This window comes from Amblyomma mixtum, chromosome 10 (assembly GCF_055824585.1).
Source record: "Amblyomma mixtum isolate Tamu chromosome 10, ASM5582458v1, whole genome shotgun sequence".
NCBI classification, from domain to species: domain Eukaryota; kingdom Metazoa; phylum Arthropoda; class Arachnida; order Ixodida; family Ixodidae; genus Amblyomma; species Amblyomma mixtum.
The window spans coordinates 163,748,625-163,767,670 of NC_143021.1; the positions used below are offsets into that span (position 1 = coordinate 163,748,625).

At 48.4% G+C, this 19,046-nt stretch overlaps 1 protein-coding gene across 3 annotated transcripts in view; it reads right to left on the reverse strand.

Annotated features, from left to right (window-relative positions):
• Positions 1-16,740, reverse strand: part of brun (trafficking protein particle complex subunit brun) — an 87,342-nt gene extending 70,602 nt beyond the window's left edge. For 2 of the 3 annotated variants that reach the window (XM_089562903.1, XM_089562902.1), the window contains exons 1-5: positions 16,273-16,739; positions 10,736-10,898; positions 10,028-10,097; positions 7,160-7,344; positions 1,829-2,016 (exon numbers count right to left, since the gene is read on the reverse strand). In XM_089562903.1, coding sequence (XP_089419029.1) covers positions 1,829-2,016; positions 7,160-7,344; positions 10,028-10,097; positions 10,736-10,898; positions 16,273-16,540 — 874 coding nt within the window. In that variant the 5' untranslated portion in view covers positions 16,541-16,739. Of the gene's footprint in view, positions 1-1,828; positions 2,017-7,159; positions 7,345-10,027; positions 10,098-10,735; positions 10,899-16,272 lie in introns of all 3 variants that reach the window. The other variant, XM_089562904.1, reaches the window with a different exon arrangement.
• Positions 16,741-19,046: the final 2,306 nt, after the last annotated feature.

Here is a 19,046-nt window from a genome sequence, read left to right on the forward strand (position 1 = left end):
CCGCACTGGCAGCTCTGCTCTACAGCTACGCACTCTACCTCTGCGTCACGATCTTCCGACCCTTCAGCATTTTCGAGCCACTCTAAAATGTCGGCTTTAAACTGGTACGGAAAATCGTTAAACGATGGGGTGCTATTCTCTCGCAGGTACCTTTGGCGAAGGACCAGCGGTGACACGTTATATCTCGCCAGTAAGAAGCTTTTCAGCTCATCGTAGTCCGCCAAGCCGTCGTCCAACAGGCGCTTGACAACGTCATACGGTTCGCTGGAAAGCAGGGCTACCAACTTCTGTGCCCAACCATTCCGCTCAACGCGCTTTCTCTCGCAGACGCGCTCGAACTCCGCAAGATATTTCGCCATATCTTCGGCGATCACGAAGGGCTGCGGCCTGTCTCTCAGCTGCTGACCGTTGGTCTCATGCAGAGCGAACAATGTTCTATTTCTCTCATAAAAGATCTCGTGTGCTTCAAGCTCCAGGTCCATCTGTTTCTTAGCGCGGGCATGCCGTTTTATCTCAAGCTGCCTCCGTTTTTCTGCCTCCTCGCGCTCACGTTCTGCCTGTTCGCGCTCAAGCTGCTTCTGTTTTTCAGCCTCTTCGTGCTCACGGCGTCTTTCGGCCTCCTCGCGCTCACGGCGTCTTTCGGCCTCCTCGCGCTCACGGCGTTCTGTGATCTCTTCCCAGGCCTCATTGGCTTCCTCAGCCGTTACATTCTCCTTTCGCATGAGCTCAAGAATCGCATGCTTTCGTTTTGCGGGGCCCAAATCAATGCCCAACTCTTCACAAATTTCGATGAGTTCCTTCACATTGAAGTTCTCCATCACTCACAATAGCCTCTTGTAGTTTGCCCTTTTCTTAGAATTCCCTTGCCGTTCACTACTATAGCGCTACTAGTATGATACGCGCAAGAAATTCTTTCCAAAACGCCTCGTTTACTCCCTCTGCACCAGCTTTCGTTTCAAAGCGCTCCGACTTGGCTCGAAACAGCAAAGCTCTCTCCAGTGCAACACACAGCCCTACTCTAAACTACAATCACCTGTGCTAGAGCAGTCTGGCGAATTGAGGGGAAAACATCAGGCACTCACCGCGCCGAGGTAGCTGACGCCGGTCGATCCCACCGCTGCCACCACTGTTGAGACTGGGGCATCCCACCGCTGCCACCACTGTTGGGACTGGGGCATCCCACCGCTGCCACCACTGTTGGGACTTTGGCATCCCACCGTTGACGCCACTGTTGGGACTGGGGCATCCCACTGTTGTCACCACTGTTGGGACTGGGAGTCCGAGCCAGGAAACGATCGAGGCGACGGCGAGTAAAGGACGTTTATGTACAGTATGTACAAGGGCTTTTACATGATACAAGAGTCAAGAGCACCATGGGCAGGCACACAGAAGAAGGGCGGCCCCGGCGGCGAGCGTAGCTCCGGCGTGATGGCTCTTCTGCTGCCCGTCTGCTGCTCGGGTTCAGCGCGGGTCCGTTTTTGTAGCCGCTGGTAACGGTTACGGCAGCCAGCCGTTCAAATCCTCCAATCACTGGCCACCGTTCAAATTAGACCAATGGTCGAGAGCCGGCGAGCGGCGGAGGAGTTCGCACCGACGGAGAGGAGGAGAGGAGGAAGGGTCCGTGTCGGCGCCGCGGTGGCTGGATGAGTCACGCTGCATGTCGCGACTTGTCCGAGAGAGTCAGCCCCCACTCCTAACCACTTCCTGGAGGCAGCAGCGCCCCCACTCCCAACCACTTTCTGCAGACAGCAGCACCCCCACTCCTAACCACTTCCTGCAGACAGCAGTGCCCCCACTCCTAACCACTTCCGCACTTGTGGAAGCTCACCCGTCAGTGTGCAGGTGGCGGCCACGGCCCCCTCGAGGGTGGCGGCCAGCCACAGCCAGTCGGGGACGCTCCGCAGCAGCTCCTGGGCCTCGGTGTAGAGGGCGTGTGCTTCCCGCCCCAGGCCCAGCTGCAGGCTCAGGTCGCCCAGCTGCTTGCGCTGGCGGCCCTGGCACCGGCGGCGGAACTGCCTGCGCAGAAGAAGAAACGGGCATTCGTGTGCCACATCGCTATGCAGAAACGAGGTTACCCGGAATAACCCTTCCATCACAAAGGCAGAAGGAAACTGCGCATTCCCCTTTCCACCTGGCAGTGCGTATAACACCCTGCTTCGGTGCACAAAGGGTTTTTACAAAGGTCATCATCATCAGCCTGACTGCGCCCACTGCAGGGCAAAGGCCCCTCCAATTAGTAGCCCTGTCTTGCAGTGGTAATCAGCAAGGTATTTGCCTGGGCTAGTCGGTACATGGTTCAAACTGGAGGCACAGCGCATGAAGGATCAGACTAAGACAGAGACAAACACAGTGCTGGCTTGGACAAGCTGGCGACCAGTGTAAACAAAAGCACTGGCTTGAGCTTGCAATGCTTCTTCTCGGCCAAAACGCACACGACGGAATGCCCTTTTCGCGTCATTGTAACCGAAAAGGGTACTTGGAAACTTGCCCTCAGGTGCTACCTTCAAAACTGTTTTTCGGAACTAACCATCAATAACCCTTTCCTTGTGCACCGCCCAGCAGCTGTGTCTGGATTTTTTCAGGAGAAACCTTTGTCTGTTGACATCAAGGCCATGTTCTATTCCCTCCCTCAAGAAGCCGTGCACACCGCGGCGGGGCGAGCAATTCACTTGTACAGTGCCACCAAATTCCAAAACCACTGCGGAATCAACGTTGTCAGCCTCCTTGATCTACTAGATCTATATCTGTGCTCGACAGTCATGTCTGTCAACGGCAGCTACTTTATCCAGAAGGAGGGAGCCTGTATAGGCTCGAGCCTCGCTCCGTTCCTCAGTGACTGTCTCTTAGCTTCCTTGGACCAAAATGTACACAAAGCCTTACTTGGACCTTCAGTGGTACGTGTGTTCCGATACATTGATGACTTTCTGGTGATTTTCAGATTAAGAAGTGGCCACAGTGTTGCAAAACAAGCCAGTGATATCCAAAAAAAAAAAAACAGCGCTGTGTTTGTCTCTGTCTTAGTCCCGTCCTTCGTGCGCTGTGCCTTCAGGTGGTAATCAACTTATTGATTACTGCCATGATTGACACAATGCAGCAATGGTCACCCTGGCTGCTCACTGCATGGAATCCGACTGCAATTATGGTTCAAAAATATACCATCATCTCCAGGGAATGCAAGCACTGAAACACATCTGGGAGTGGCAGCCCTGCATACCAATGGCAGCAGCAACACCTGTCTATGCCGGCCTTCGAAATCGCAACACCTCAATACGACGCTCTTGTTTCTGATGCGTAACAGGTTCATGAGTCCAGACCACTGTGCCTCTCAACGCTGCATTATGTTATTTATTTTTTACGCCCTACATTAGATGCAACAAAACTTGACTTTAAGGAATGCAGTGTCTACAGCGTCCTTGTGACATTGCTTGGTTTCCAACCTCCCTTTACAGCAAGGGGACAATAATGATGAATGCTGCACTGAAAGCAAATTTCCCAACAAAGGTAGTCGCAACCATCAGAGGAAAACAATGCATGCACCCACATCTATCAAAAAGCAGAATAAAAATAAGGAGGTCCATGGTGAAGACCTGCTACAAGTGTTGCTAGGTAGATGGCTCTACAGTAGAAGGTGACACATAAGTGTGAAGATCATGTTCTAAGTAGCATGAGTTCACATTTTCTTGTGTGAGAAGCAATAACAGATGAAAAGTTGAGAGACTGATCACTGTGTTCGCTCCCCTTGAGAACACACAGCATCCTAGCTATTCTAGCCAATGCCCGTTGTTTGCATTTGTTGGAAGGCAGGCAACACTGATTCTCCCTCTCACAATGATCCTCAGTGCACATGCATCTCAAAAAGAAAACAGAAGGCATGTTATGGCCATACAAAATGCTCCCACAGCAGGGGGGGGGGGGGGGGGGGGGGGGGGGCAGTGGCAAGGAGGGCAGTCACCACCCCAACATTTCTTCACAGGAAAAAAGGCCCCCCCCCCCCCCCCCCCTTATTATCTGACTACCTGCACTCAGATAATATTTCTCACAGATGCTCAATTCCAGGACATAATTAGTGTAAAGAAGAGTAGGGTTACACTGGTTAACTTCATAGCCAGTTGTAAAGCCTTCCGTTTTGCTAACCTACACCAATCATGTCCCAACAGAAGTAATCGATTAACTGACTTCAATCCATGAGCATTATTACCACAACTGAAACAGTCTGTAAGCAATTTTCTTTAATGCAGTCTGTCACTCCTTTTGTGTGCATCATTACGGAGCTGCCCATTTCAATTCAGGTTTTGCATACCCTCACAAATACCCCTCCGAAAATTTTAAAATAACAACGAATACTAACCAAAAAAAAAAATATAAAGTTTAACATTAAAGCAATAATAGCAAACAAAACAATAATGAAACAAACCCGAAGTCTTGCACCCCACCCCCTCCCTGCCACTCAGAAAAATGTTCCAGATTTGCTGCAGAGCAGTCACATTCTGAATAGCCAAGACAAGCAGGCCCATGGGCCAACAGGAAAAGTACAAACATATAGATTTCATAACCTCAAAGGCACTGAAAAAGTTAGGATACCTCCGTCGCACAATAAAAGCTGCTCCTAGAGATACGAAGCTACTAATGTTTAAATCGCTAATCCGTCCACTACTTGAATACGCCTCCCCTGTATAGAACCTGCATAAACAACGCGAAATTAACCAAATCGAGGCAGTGCAGAAGAAAGCCGTTCGCTTCATATGCCACAGGTTTGGTAGAGATTTTTCGCCTTCCACAGCACTTTCATCACTGGGCCTGCAACCACTCTCATCTCGACGAAGGACTGAGTCTTTAAAATTTCTGTATTGCATTATTAACTAGGGGTGTGCGAATATTCGATAATTTCGAATATTCGATCGAATAGCACGGTATTCGATATTCGCTTCGCACCGAATTCTCGGTATTCGAAATTTCGAAGTATTCGCCTCGCGCGAATAGTGTTTCTGGGGCGCTTGCCCGCTTGCTTTATGTGGTTTCAGTTCCGAGTATTGCCGCATAGATGGCTTTTTTTTATCGCGCTTTCAACGCTCGGGGGTCAGTGAATACACGAATCACAACCAGGTCGGGGTGCGAACCCAGCTACAAACGAAATAAAGGTGAGGGCGACGCGCTCTTGCAGAAGATCCTGCGTTCTGGCCGTCTCCGAGCCTCCGCACTAAGGCTGCCATAAGCCGCGTCGCTGCCACCGTGTCGAGGCAGACGCAAAGAAGGAAGAGCACAGCCATCAGTCGTCTAAGCTTCAAAACAAGAAACCTCAGTTTACTGTTGTTGTTGTTGCGACTGAGCGAAGGATGAAAAGGAAAGTGCACGGGCCTGCCGACTGGCTCGAGCCGAGCCACCACCGCTGCCACGTGCAGATAGAGGAGAGTTCAAAGATAAGAGGAAAGAAAGAAAAACGAAAAAAGACGCGCGTCACACACCGCAACAACCGCGTCCTCCGCGGCGTCCGCGGACGCTGGCTGGAAGATCAGATAAGCACCGAAGCCGCGCCCGCTCCACCGCCTCTCGATTTTTTTTCCCGTTAGAGTTGCGGAAAAGATTACCAGATAGGACAGATGCGAAGATACACATGCAGCCCTACCGCGCTATCGCTTCACCCAGTCAGGTGACGAATCATGCGTACGGAACATGAGCGACCGTTCTCGGCAGCTTTCAAGCAAGCCATCATATTACCGGCGGAGGCGTGAAAAATTCAGCAGCAGCGCGGGGACTCGATGTCGCCCAAGTGTATACTTACGTCAATGGGAAGGGCGCCTTTAGCGTGTGATAACGCTAAGCTTATTGTGCACCCGTGGAGGATTACTGCCGTTAACGCTCGGCATCTACCACTGGCGTCTTTTCTTGCTATTCTGACTGCTTGCGCGTTGATGGGAACGGAGCGCCGCCGTAATCAGGGCATTGAGCCATCTTCGGTGGTGTGCCGAACTCCATCGCCGCAACTCGGGCACTCCCATATGTTGGAGGCTGAGAGCATTCTTGATGGAAGCACGATGCTGAGTGCTGCTCGGAAGTACTACCGGGGACAATTTTGCCAGGACGCGCGAGCGGTGCGAATGACGTTTCGCTTGCGGCGCGAGTTTTGTACAGCCGTTTCCATTCTTGCTCGAGGGAATGCAAGTCTGGGAATGTAAAAGTTGTTCTTCCAGTATAAATTTCCAGTAAAAATTGTTCTTCACTCTAGGTGTTAAAATTTTGAAGTGTGGTTTTAAATAAAGCCTCAGTGCAGTGTGTAATGGCATCGTGTGTTGGGAAAATAAATGGTTTTGGAAATGCCTACTGTCACTCAGCCTCTTTTTAGTGCCAGAAGTACTATTCGAACTATTCGCTTCGAAATTATTCGAAGAAAATTGCTATTCGCTTCGAATTCGCTTCGAATCAAAAAACCACTATTCGCACACCCCTATTATTAACTCTTTCTGCCTGACCTCTGCAAATGATTACCTAACCCCTGCTATACCATCTAAAACTAGGAAGTCATCACAGCCTAAACATCACGCCTTATTTTGCCCGCACGGACACTTTTAAATACAGTTTTTTTCCACGTGCAATCGAATATTGGAATTGTTTACCCGGTTCTACTCGCCTCTTCCTTTAGAGCTGTTTTTAGCGGCCATTGAATAGTTTTTCCGTTTTTCTTGTTTTCACTCGTACTGTTTCGGATGTTTGCCATTTTTGTGCTCCATGTTTTCCTACATTGTTGTTCACACCCACCCCTGCAATAGCCCAATAGGGCTGCACTATGTATAAATAAATAATAAATAAATAAATAAACAAGAAAACATAGCACATGGTTTAGCATGGCTAAGCATAAAATATTGTGTCGTAGCTCTAGCTATGGCGGGTATTTAAGGATATTATGTGCTAGAGGCATTTCACCTAAGAGTCGGGCTCAAGGCCTTTTTACCTAGAAGGCATTTACCATGAAGGCCTTTGAGTAAAGACCCGGGTAAAGGCTTGTCAGGTGAACATACCTGGCAGGTTGCCCACAACCCGGTGGGCAGGTAGGTTGCCTGCCACAAAGCCCGTGCATGCACATACGTACAAGTACATGTACATACATGTGCTCAAAAGCTACTGCAACAAAAGTGAGAAGGTGCCTCAGAGACAGCAGCCCCACCTGGATTCGGTGTCGAGGCCGACAAAGTCCTCAAAGGGCGCCTTGAGCAGGGGCAGCGCAGAGGCGGACGGGCCGTGCCTGTCGAAGCAGCGCTCCAGCCGGCGTGACTCCAGCACCCAGGCCAGGGAGGCCGCAAAGTCTGCCACGTCCCGCTCCAGCTTCTCCCCGTCCAGCTCCGGGTACAGCTGCAGTGGCGGAAAGTCCATTACTCTACCCCCCAACAGCCACACAATTTTTTCCATCGTGTGCCCAAGATGTTCTGAGCCACACAGCAGCGACAGTCGCCGCACGACTGCCTTGAAGTGTGCCAACTGTCGTGGCCCTCACGACTCTTCCTCGAAGGACTGCCCTCGCCTTAAGACTGAGAGGGCGGTATTGAAGCAAATGGTGCGTGACCATTCAACCCACAGAGAAGCCGCTTCACAGGTGCGACGACGTCGTTTGCGCCACCGCCGAAGGTCGTTGAAGGGAACAAATACCTTCGAAGAGAAGACCCCAAGCGGCACTGCAGTTTGTCCGCCTCCACCGACAACAAATCAGGAAAGCCCGGCAACTGGTGACACACGCCCTGCTGCCTCTGATACCGCGTGGCCACCACTACCAAAGCCTAGAGTGCGTACTGCGTCAGGTACGTTGCCACGCCCCATGTCTGCGACACCTACGACTGATCCGGGCAAAAAGCATGATTCCGACCATGGCGAAGATATGCAAGTGATTGCAATGCTCACGTCACTGATGAACGTCATGCATGCTCTGCTGTCCAGCTTGTGCACGCCAGTAGCACACAATGCATTGCAAGTACTATACGCGCTACAGCCATTTCTTGCAGCTCTGCATTATAAGACACTATGGCTCCCCTGGAACTATCTTTTCCGAAGAAAGTCAAGCAAGCTTTTATTTTTCATTGGAATGCCCGCGGGCTCCAGTCCCGGATTTCAGATATCAGACACCATGTTTATGACAACCGCTTCCCCATTCTGGTTATCTGTGAACCGAATCTGCCCAACATTTTACGATCATCTGGCTATGAAGCATTTACTTCTACTACGCACAAAAGAACCAGCAAAGTCTACATTCAACGTGAACTTACATATGTGCTCCATTCGGTTCCTCCACACAATGACAACCAGTATCATCTCTTGTATGAGTGCCCTGTCTTCGTTAACGAAAGACGTAAGCTGCGTTGTGCTCTGGACCGCCTTGATCCTCGCCCTTTCGCAGAGGCCAAGATCCTCGGTTCGTGGCCACAATAGTCGACTGCCATCAAGGCTTACAAGGCATTGTTTTGTGTTTTGAGAGAGACTGCCTTGATTGACAGATTGTGACTGTTTCCCGTTCCTTCTCTCTCCCATTCCCCTCATTCCCTTCCCCTGTGCAGGGTAGCCAACCGGAAACCTTTCTGGTTAACATCCCTGCCTTTCCCCCCTCTCTATATCTCTCTCAAAAAGTATCATGTGAACATCGAACAAACTGTTTTACAGAGCCCCATGATGAAGCGAAGACAGATGAAAATATGTGCCTGTGCACAAAATGCATGCCATTTGTAACCTGCTTTGCCAGTCCACTTTGCCTGTTCAATACTTGCATGGCATTGTCATAAAACTGGACAGCTGTAGATGCAATGCAGTAGAGTGGCTTACACTGCCAATTACAACTCTTGCAGCTGCGCCTGAAAGAGCAGCTAGGCAATGATCACAAAAGAGAATGAACTCTCACAGTTTCGTATCAAGCACAATGTGTACACAGGGGCCCCACAGTCCAGTAGTTGCTGCTTGCCCAACACAGCAATGAACACTCAATTACTAATGTGCCATGTCAGAAGTGGTTTCTACTGCACACTATCATCTTCAAAACAACGCACGACAGGACTTAGTAAACTACTAGACATTCAGTGTGACAGAACTGCTTAAAAAACATACAAGTGTGTACGAGGTTACAGGCTCCATTAGCAAACCAGGAGAACAATGAACACAAATCAGAAGAGACACAGAAGACATAAACAAGATGTGCAAGTACGCTACATTAAGAAATATCACACTTCACTGCACACACACGACACTGGCTAGAGTAGATAACAGAAAAAGAAACAAAAACAAGAGGACAGGTGGAAGCACAAACATTATCATCATCATCAGCCTGACTATACCCACTGCAGGGCAAAAGCCTCTCCCATGTCTCTCCAATTAACCGTGTCCTTCGCCAGTTGCGGCCACAGTATCCCCGCATACTTCTTAATCCCATCCGCCCACCTAACTTTCTGCCGCCTCCTGCTACACTTGCTTTCTCTTGGAATCCCCTCCGTTACCCTTGAGGACCAGCGCTTATCTGGACTTCGCATTAGATGCCCTGCCCAAGCCCACTTCTTCCTCTTGATTTAGACTAGGATGTCATTAATGCGCGTTTGTTCTCTCACCCACTCCACCCGCATCCGATCTCTTCACTTCACACCTATCATTTTTCCTTCCATAGCTCGCTGTGTTGTCCTTCACTTAAGCTGGACCCTCTTTGTCAGCCTCCACGTATCTGCCCCATAGGTGAGTACCGGTAAGATACAGCTGTTGTATACTTTTCTCTTGATGGATACTGGCAAACTGCCATCGAAGCACAAACAAGGCACTGATTTACTAACCATTATGGTTAAAACCCACCAACACTCGAAGCTTCCATACTGGTACACCACTCTTGATCCCAGCCATGCAACAATGTTTTTCCATCGTCAGGGACCCTGTTTCACCGTCTTGTTGCAGTGGCAGCAAAGCACCACTCAACCCACACCAGTGCCCAGCTGGAACAGGCCACGCATTTCCAGCATTTCAGGGCCACCTCTTCATTTGCCAGCAGCGAGACCAAACACAGAGTGGTGCTCACCAGGCACTGGGTGCTGCGAAGCTTGCTGACTGGAGGGACCGCCTCTTCACCCCGGTCAGCTTCTTCCTCCCTGCACAGAGCACCACAAGAGACAGGATGCCTCCAGCAGACTGGCATTTATCTAGCACCCTCTCATCTGAGGACACCTACAGAACAAACATAAAAGCAAGGTTCTGGGCTAGTTGGTAACGCATTTAAAGGGAAGAAACAACACAAAGAAGCACGGACACACGAAGAAACGACAGCGCTCGTGTGTGTGTCGTTTCTTTGTGTGTCCGTGCTTCTTCGCGCTGTTTCTTCCCTTTTAAGAACAAACGTGCTCCTTGCAAACAATGACACTGCTGAATAGTGCACTGCATTACTTGAAAAATTGGGCCTAGATCAACAGAAGTACACTGAGCTCTTACTGCTTATCAACTGTACAGCATACATTTATAGTGCAAATTAAAAGCCAATTACTGTCTAAAAGTAGGTTAGCTTTTTTTTTTTCAGTTAGCCTAAATAACGCATGCTCTAAGGTACATCCGCAGAATGAACTCTGCTGCTTTTTCACCCACAGGTCAATTTCCTGGAAGTCCTCTAAGCTTTGGGCACAAAACCAGTTAAAACCAGTTAGGAATTTTCACCTAACTGGTTCTAACTGGTCGACAAAAGAATTCATGCACCCTGTCTCCCTTGTCCTAACCTTCAGATCCTACACAACCTCACCCTGATGCGGAGGCAGGCTGCGGAGGAGGCTGTGGAGCAGTGCCCCCAAAGAGGAGGCAGCGTGAGTCGATGGCCGTCGGGTGCTGCTGCAGCAGCTGCTCGTGCAGGTGGCAGAGCGCCTCTACGCCGCCAACGCCACTCTCATCTTTGCTCCCACACTCACCTGTGCCAATGAGGAGAATTGTCACACCCACCCGAGTCAACAACGAATGCAGCAGATTTTCCACATTCTGGTAAAGGTCCGACGACAGCAAGCAAAACTTTGCACAGAACATCATCGCACATTTTTGTCTCGATGTAGGTGATGTAAAAATTGCTCACCACGTCATGCACAGTGCAGCATAAAGAAGTAGAGGCACCCCGTACGCATCCAAGACATTCCACTGAAACAGACACTGAGGACTAACTGAAGTTGGATTGCATCGATAGATTACTGTCTCCTGATGACAAAGAGGCCCCTCTCATTTAAAATAAACCTTCCATGAACTGAATATCCCTCAAGCGAAAAGTAGAGAACAGCTCTATCTTACCGGTACTCACCTATGGGGCAGAAATGTGGAGGCTAACAAAGAGGGTTCAGCTTAAGTTAAGGACAACGCAGCGAGCCATGGAGAGAAAAATGATGGGTGTAACGTTAAGAGATCGGAAGCAGGCTGAGCGGGTGAGAGAACAAACGCGGGTTAATGACTTCCTAGTTGAAATCAAGAGGAAGAAGTGCGCTTGGGCAGGGCATGCAATGTGAAGGCAAGATAACCGCTGGTCCTTAAGAGTAACGGAGTGGATTTCAAGAGAAGGCAAGCGTAGCAGGGGGAGGCAGAAAGTTAGGTGGACGGATGAGGTTGAGAAGTGTGCGGGGATACAGTGGCTGCAACTGGCAAAGGACAGGGTTAATTGGAGAAACATGGGAGAGGTCTTTTCCCTGCAGTGGGCATAGTCAGGCTGATGATGTTGATGATGTTGATGAACAATGAAGCACAGGTGTAACCATCACCGAGCGTTTTCACAAGGAAACTGCAATGGTGTTGTGGATCTCTGAGAGTAGCCTACACTGCCATTCACTTTGAAACAGCAGTCACCGAGTCCTTGTTGTTTGTGATATCATGAGTTTGAATTCATTGGCAGGAAAAAAAAAGACAGCAATAACCTCATACCTTGCCACTGAACAGCAACATCACTGTCACTAAGAAATAAAACAAAAATTGTATGGAAATGCCCTCAGAGTCCCTTTATTATTGGTTGCGTAAGATGGCCTTTGTTCTGCATCACTGTGAAAAAAACTGGTGAAGGAGAGCCTGCAGCTTCATCAAGCTCTCCATGACAGCTTTCGCTACGGGACTGCAGCCTACTGTATTTTTTACTTGATGCAAATAAATAAACAAATGAAATAAATAAATAACAATATGGAGACAAAAGATGCTGCTCTAAGTGCTACTATAATTCAGCTGCCATGTATCAAAGTTTATCTGTTTGATTACACGCAACAAAAATTCCAGGGCACTGTACAGGGGGACCTTGTAGGGAAAGACAATGGTAAGCAATCACAATGGTTTGTCCCACTGGTTCATTCATTTGCGTCTTCTTAAACCGCCAACATACCGTGGAAGTTATATGGTTCACGCAAACCAGCCGAGCACTGGTGATGAGCTCTATGTACAGTTTGGCAAGGGAAGGTAGTAACATAAATGTGCTGAACAAGGAACCTGCTGAAATGCCTGCAACAGTGCACAAACATCGAAAGGGCATGACGTGTTTTCGCTGCACAACGTGCGGCCACATGAGTGGAAAGGCAGGTCGCTGTTCTGTGCTGTGACAGAACTCAGCACTGAGCCCTCGCCAAGAGAGAGTGAACAAACCACATCCTGCGTTCAGATCCTAATAGTAATAAAGAAATGAGCTCCCACTAATACTGCCTGCTCTTTTCAGTCCTCTAAACTTTGGGTACAAACATGCAATATTCGTTCTCTTTTCTTTATTTTTGTGACTAAACAAAGACCCCATAACTCACTTAAAACCAAAGCAGTCATGCAGGCATTAAGAAATCAGGATGTAGCTCATCCTTACATGAAAATATTGGAACACATCTATGACTACACAGCTAGCATAGTCCTTATAAAGTCAGCAATAAAATTTCAATAAGGAAGGGTATCAGGCAGGGAGACACGATCTCGACAATGCTCTTCACTGCCTGTTTACAGCAGTTATTCAGAGGCCTGGCATGGGAACAGTTGGGAATAAGAGTTAATGAAGAATAACTAAGTAATCTGCAATTCGCTGACGACATTGCCTTGCTAAGTCACTCAGTACATGAACTGCAGAGCATGATCAATGAGTTAGGCAGGCAGAGCAGAACGGTGGGTCTAAAAATTAACATGCAGAAAACTAAAGTAATGTTCAACAGTCTCAAATGGGAACAGCAGTTCTAAGTTGGTAGCGAGTTGCTGGAAGTGGTACGGGAATAAGTCTATTTAGGGCAGGTAGTGAGGTGGCCAAGGTTAATTATTAGCGGCTCTTTATCAATAAAATAACGAAGGAAGGAAAAGATGTTGCAATCCGCGACATCTGCCATCAAAACCTGAAGCATCTGAGTTACAGCTAGCATGAGAAAAAGGAAAGGGGGAGGGAAAAAAAAGGGAGGAGCGATAGAAAGACAGGATAGGGGCAGCCAAGGTTAGATCATCCTTTAAGTATGTAGTGCATCATCACCATCATCAGCCTGACTTCGCCCACTGCAGGGCAAAGCCCTCTCCCATGTCCCTCCAATTAACCCTGTCCTTCGCCAGCTGCGGCCACCGTATCCCCGCAAACTTCTTAATCTCGTTCACCCACCTAACTTTCTGCCGTCCCCTAGCTATGCTTGCCTTCCCTTGGAATCCACTCCGTTACCCTTTAAGGATTAGTGGTTATCTTGCCTTCGCATTACATATGCCTTGCCCGAGCCCACTTCTTCCTCCTGATTTCAACTACGATATCATTCCATTTTTCCTAGCATTAGTGGTTCATAGCATTCACAGTGCTCCAAGCCTCTACAGAGTGAGCAGGAATTTTCTCCTCGCCCCTTCAGACTTTTAAAGAGTGACGAAACTGCTACCGCACGGATCTGCAGCAAACCCACTGGCCTGAAAGCTTTAGAAATAGTCGCTACTTTGGCCTGATTCAGCTGCCCAGCCCAGAATCATGGAGGATAGTGACTGGTTGCGACTCTGGATGACCTGCTGGGATGATAATGATGTCATGGTGCAGTAGTGCGCTCGATAAAGCCACATGCCAAGCCAAATCATAGCTGCTTTGATTTCTGGCACAATAAAAGCAAGCAAAATAAAATGAAAGGATTTAAAGTGCTGTTTTCTTCTGAGCATTCTTGCCCTTCCAACATGGTTATTTGGCACTATGTTCACTACATTTTTCATGGCTATATTTTGCACAACACCAAGTAGCCTTGATTCATTTAGATGTCAGTAGAAAATGATGAGCAGAACAGAGATGGTCTCGGCACACTACAGCGTTGCACTTTGTTTACCTCTAATGAGCTTTATGGTCAAGCAAAACTCTAGTTTGGGCGAGTGGGTTCGTGTTGAAAGAAAAAACTGGTAATGGCACAAGAAGCGAGGACACGGAAGGCACACAGTCTTGTCTTTTGTGTGCCTTCTGTGTCCTCGTTTCTTGAGCCATTACCAGTTTTTTCTTTCTAATGACCTTGTCTTTTTGTCCTGCTGGAACCTCAACAAAAAAACCAGCATGAAAGAAGAACAGGACAGAAGGAAGGGAACACGGATAAGCACTTCTTTACTGTTCTTCTTTCGCACTGGTTCTTTCCAAACATGCATGCTCTCCAACTTGCCCAGTTCGGAATCTGAACATGACATGCTCCAACAATCCGAGATTGAAGCTGTACCGCAAAAGCAGCTATTCAGTGGTCAGAGTTGCTGTTTTGATCCCTTTTCGTCCATTCCGCTGGTATTATGATATATAATAAATTCATAATAAGGCAGTAATTACTCATTGACATCCACCCGAGCGCAGCCATACATCTACAGAGAATAGGTATACAGCTTTCTCATAAACTTGGGGGATTCCCCTTATACATCTGACCAACACGGTTCCCACTTCGAGTTATTGATCAATTCGCTCTCGCCCTACCATGAGCTTGCCATCCCGGTTAGCTCAATTGGTAGAGCAACTGCTCCGGTGAAGCGGTGGTCCCGGGTTCGAATCCCGGACCAGGACGAAGTTTTCTTTAACTACGAAGTTTATGAGAAAGCTGTATAGCTTTTCTTTGTATGCCAATGAGTAATTACTCCTTTATTACAAATCTACTCCACCTTGGGGGATTCCCCTAAATATTTGACCAACATAATAAATCCAATACCAAAACCATAGTAAACAGGAAAAGCAAAAATAACACAACACTGAACGAACGCAGCTGACTGTCAGAATGCAGCACACTACAATACAAGAGCAAAAATATGAATCAAATGCATAGAGTTGGGACACCTTCTTAAGAGTAACTCTGCCCGCTCCTGCCCTAGATAAGGGGTGGAGGTGAACGGGAGGGAAATTTTACTAGGCGGCAACAGAAATCAGCTGAGTGTTTCGGACAAGCAACGTTAGAAAATAATTAATTGCCAGCTGAGATTCCTTCAGAGGAACCAGCGCAAAAAAAGACAATGAACAAGGAAGAAGGACGACACAGACAGAGACGCTGAACTTTCAACTTCATTTCGGAAAAACTATTGCAACGTATTTATACAGATCTTCAGCCATTGTCCTTTAAAAAAATTGGTCTTGCTCTCCTTGTCTGTCATTGTCGCTTAAAAAAATTCTGTATAAATACGTTGAAATAGTTTTTCCCATACAAAGTTGAAAGTTCAGCACCTCTGTTCGTACGTCCTTCTTCTTCCTTGTCCGTTGTCCTTATTTGCGCTGTTGTCTCTGAAAGCATGGCTTACCAACTAGCCTAACAACAAGTTTTGCTGAATTGCCAGCTGACAACCGTTCCTACTCGTCCTGATATCAAGGGGATGCTTTAATTACGTGTCTATCCAGGGCCAGGACATTATGGAATGTGACAAGAGCGATGCCCAGCTAATTATTCCAGCTCCCTCAATTTAGCCCCGCCTTTAAAACTAGATGCAGCATCACTATTCCCTCTGTACACTTTTTTGAGAGCTGGATGCATTCCTTCGAGTAGGACTGTGGCAAGATGTAGGTCAACTGCACACAAATTCATTTCCCTCTGGTGCAAAGGAAGGAGTGCAAACATTATAACAAAACCCATTGCGCCGCTACGAATAACTCAAACAACAGATCAGTGCAATAGAAACGTCCAGTAAACAAACGAAAACGGGAAAATACGACGAACGCACTCTCAGAGCGGAGGAGGAGGGGCGGCACTGCGAGGAGGGTTATGCAACGCCAACGCGGAAGGCGCCTAGCCCTCAGACTTATAGGAACAACAAAAGAGCCCAGCTTTGCAAGGCACGCCCCCTGCGGCCGGACGCATTGCGAGAAGAGGTCGTCCATGCAGGCCTCCGACCCACCGACGGTGAGGAGTCCGAGGACCCGGCGGTGGGCCTGGAAGTCGCCCCAGTGGCTACCGTCGGCCGCGTAGTTGGTCAGGTAGCGAAGCCACACGCCGCGGCTCCCGTCGGGCTGCTGCTGGTCGTTGAGCCGCGTACAGCGCACCCGGCATATGTGCTCCAGGGCGCGATCCCATAGCGGACCCGCCGGCCCCAGCGGCTGAACCAGCACCAGCAGGCAGTGGTGGTCCTCCAGCCGCGCCTCGAAGTCCACCGCGGCAGAGCCCATGGCCGAGCCGCGATCAGTAGCTCGTCATCGCGTCGCGCACAGATACGCTGCACCAACGCATTCTGCTTGCGACCAGCTTCTACCAACTAAGCGCGAACGTGGAAGCGTTCGTTCCGATACATGAAACTAAAGCACATGGAGTTACGCTACACACAAACCACGCCGACAAATGTCAAAATAACAAAACCAACTGCTCAGCTGGTTTTCATTGTTGCCAGAGAACATTGCGGCTCAGTGTTATTTGACGCCAAACTTCAATATTAAAAGTATGAACACTAAATGGCGATTAAACAAAACTATACGCGAGAACAGAACAAACGAAATACAATGCAGCGCTTGTGCTGTCGCTAGTGCTGTCACCGTCTTTACCTACGTCAAACCAATTTGACCTGTTGATATTGTCAACAGTTTTGTTTTTTGTCTCTTTTTTTTCTACAACGAACCGTAAGACAATAAAAAAATATGAATTTCGAAAGGAAACTTGGTTGCGCCTAGTAAACGGTATTTACAACGTAGTTTCGGTTTTGGTTTTCACATGTAAGGAAGGGGTATGAAATACTAAAGATTTGAGCGGAGCCATGTGACGCATATACACCTCTGAATATACAGGAATAAAAAAACTCTCTCCCTGCGATGCAATGTCACAGATGTCACTAGAGTCAGAGACAGGCTGGTGTAAAAGTTGGAGTGAATAACTACGACGCAGGAGCTGCTGTATCGCAGTTTTTGCTTTTCTCAGATCTAACGTACGTTGCCTTTAGGCATGGAGGTCTGCGGTCACTTCAGCCCCAGACGGGCGTCATCAGAACCCGTAAACCCCTTCAATTTGGCCCAGAATTCAGCTCTTGGAAAGCTTCATACATGGCAAAATCAAAGAGCTCACTTCAGTTCAGTTCAGTTCAGTTTATTTCCTTAAAGATCCCTATTCAGGGGTATTACTTCCATACCCAATTGTAGCATATCATCTTACGCAGAGCTCAAGGCGCCACTCAGGGTAAGCGATCGAGAAAAATCCAACCTGTAGCTCGGTTCGTTTAACACACTTACCTCTAATGTGCTCGTAACGGCAGGCGTGTCGACGATAGGAGGACCCCTGTCGTTAGGCCAAACAATAGCCTCGCCGCGTAGTTTCGGTTTCTGAGCTTTGTCGCCACTCGCCAGCCCGCGGCGATGGCGACTTTGGTCACGCTACACACCTCTTTAGGACGCCAAATGACTGGTGCGTCGCTGGTAGCTCGTTGTTCTCTTTAAAAGCAGCCTTGCCGTTCCGAAACCACTTTGCGCGTTTCCGCCGCTTTCATTGGTGTTATTCTTCGAGACCACCGAAAGTGCACGCTCGTCACGAGCTTTCTTCTGTTTGTGCGATAGAGTCTCGTTACATGGTTTCACAGTATTTCGAACGCTTTCTGTTTCCTTCGGGTTCGGTAGGCAGGGCAATATGGTCGTGTCTGTGCAAAATTATTATAAAACTATCCCGGCCTGCGGCCAGTGTGGGGCCGTCGGGCATCGCGGGGATGCATGTCCGAACCTGCAGCCGAATACGTGCGGACTATGCGGACTCCAAGCTCCGCTAGTGGAGGGGGTGCAGGCCCCTCACAACTCTGTACCCCGGTGTTCTGTGGGTGGTGCCGCCCATGCCACCAACTCATGCGACTATGTGGCAAAATTTCGCACACTCAAAATGGCCGCCCAAATGGGCAAGACAAGAAATCGGCGCCCATGAAAAAAAGCCGCCATATTCGGCCTCCCGGGCGATAAGTCTCACCGGGAAACCTCCATTATGCTTCTAGTCACCATACCTCCATGTATGTATGTATGTATGTATGTATGTATGTATGTATGTATGGATGGATGGATGGATGGATGGATGGATGGATGTATGTATGTATGTATGTATGTATGTATGTATGTATGTATGTATGTATGTATGTATGTATGTATGTATGGATGGATGGATGGATGGATGGATGGATGGATGGATGGATGGATGGATGGATGGATGGATGGATGGATGTATGTATGTATGTATGTATGTATGTATGTATGTATGTATGTATGTATGTATGTATGTATGTATGTATGTATGTATGTATGGATGGATGGATGGATGGATGGATGGATGGATGGATGGATGGATGGATGGATGGATGGATGGATGGATGGATGGATGGATGGATGGATGGATGGATTGATGGATGGATGGATGGATGGATGGATGGATGGATGGATGGATGGATGGATGGATGGATGGATGGATGGATGGATGGATGGATGGATGGATGGATGGATGGATGGATGGATGGATGGATGGATGGATGGATGGATGGATGGATGGATGGATGGATGGATGGATGGATGGATGGATGGATGGATGGATGGATGGATGGATGGATGGATGGATGGATGGATGGATGGATGGATGGATGGATGGATGGATGGATGGATGGATGGATGGATATGGATGGATATGGATGGATATGAATGGATGGATGGATGGATGGATGGA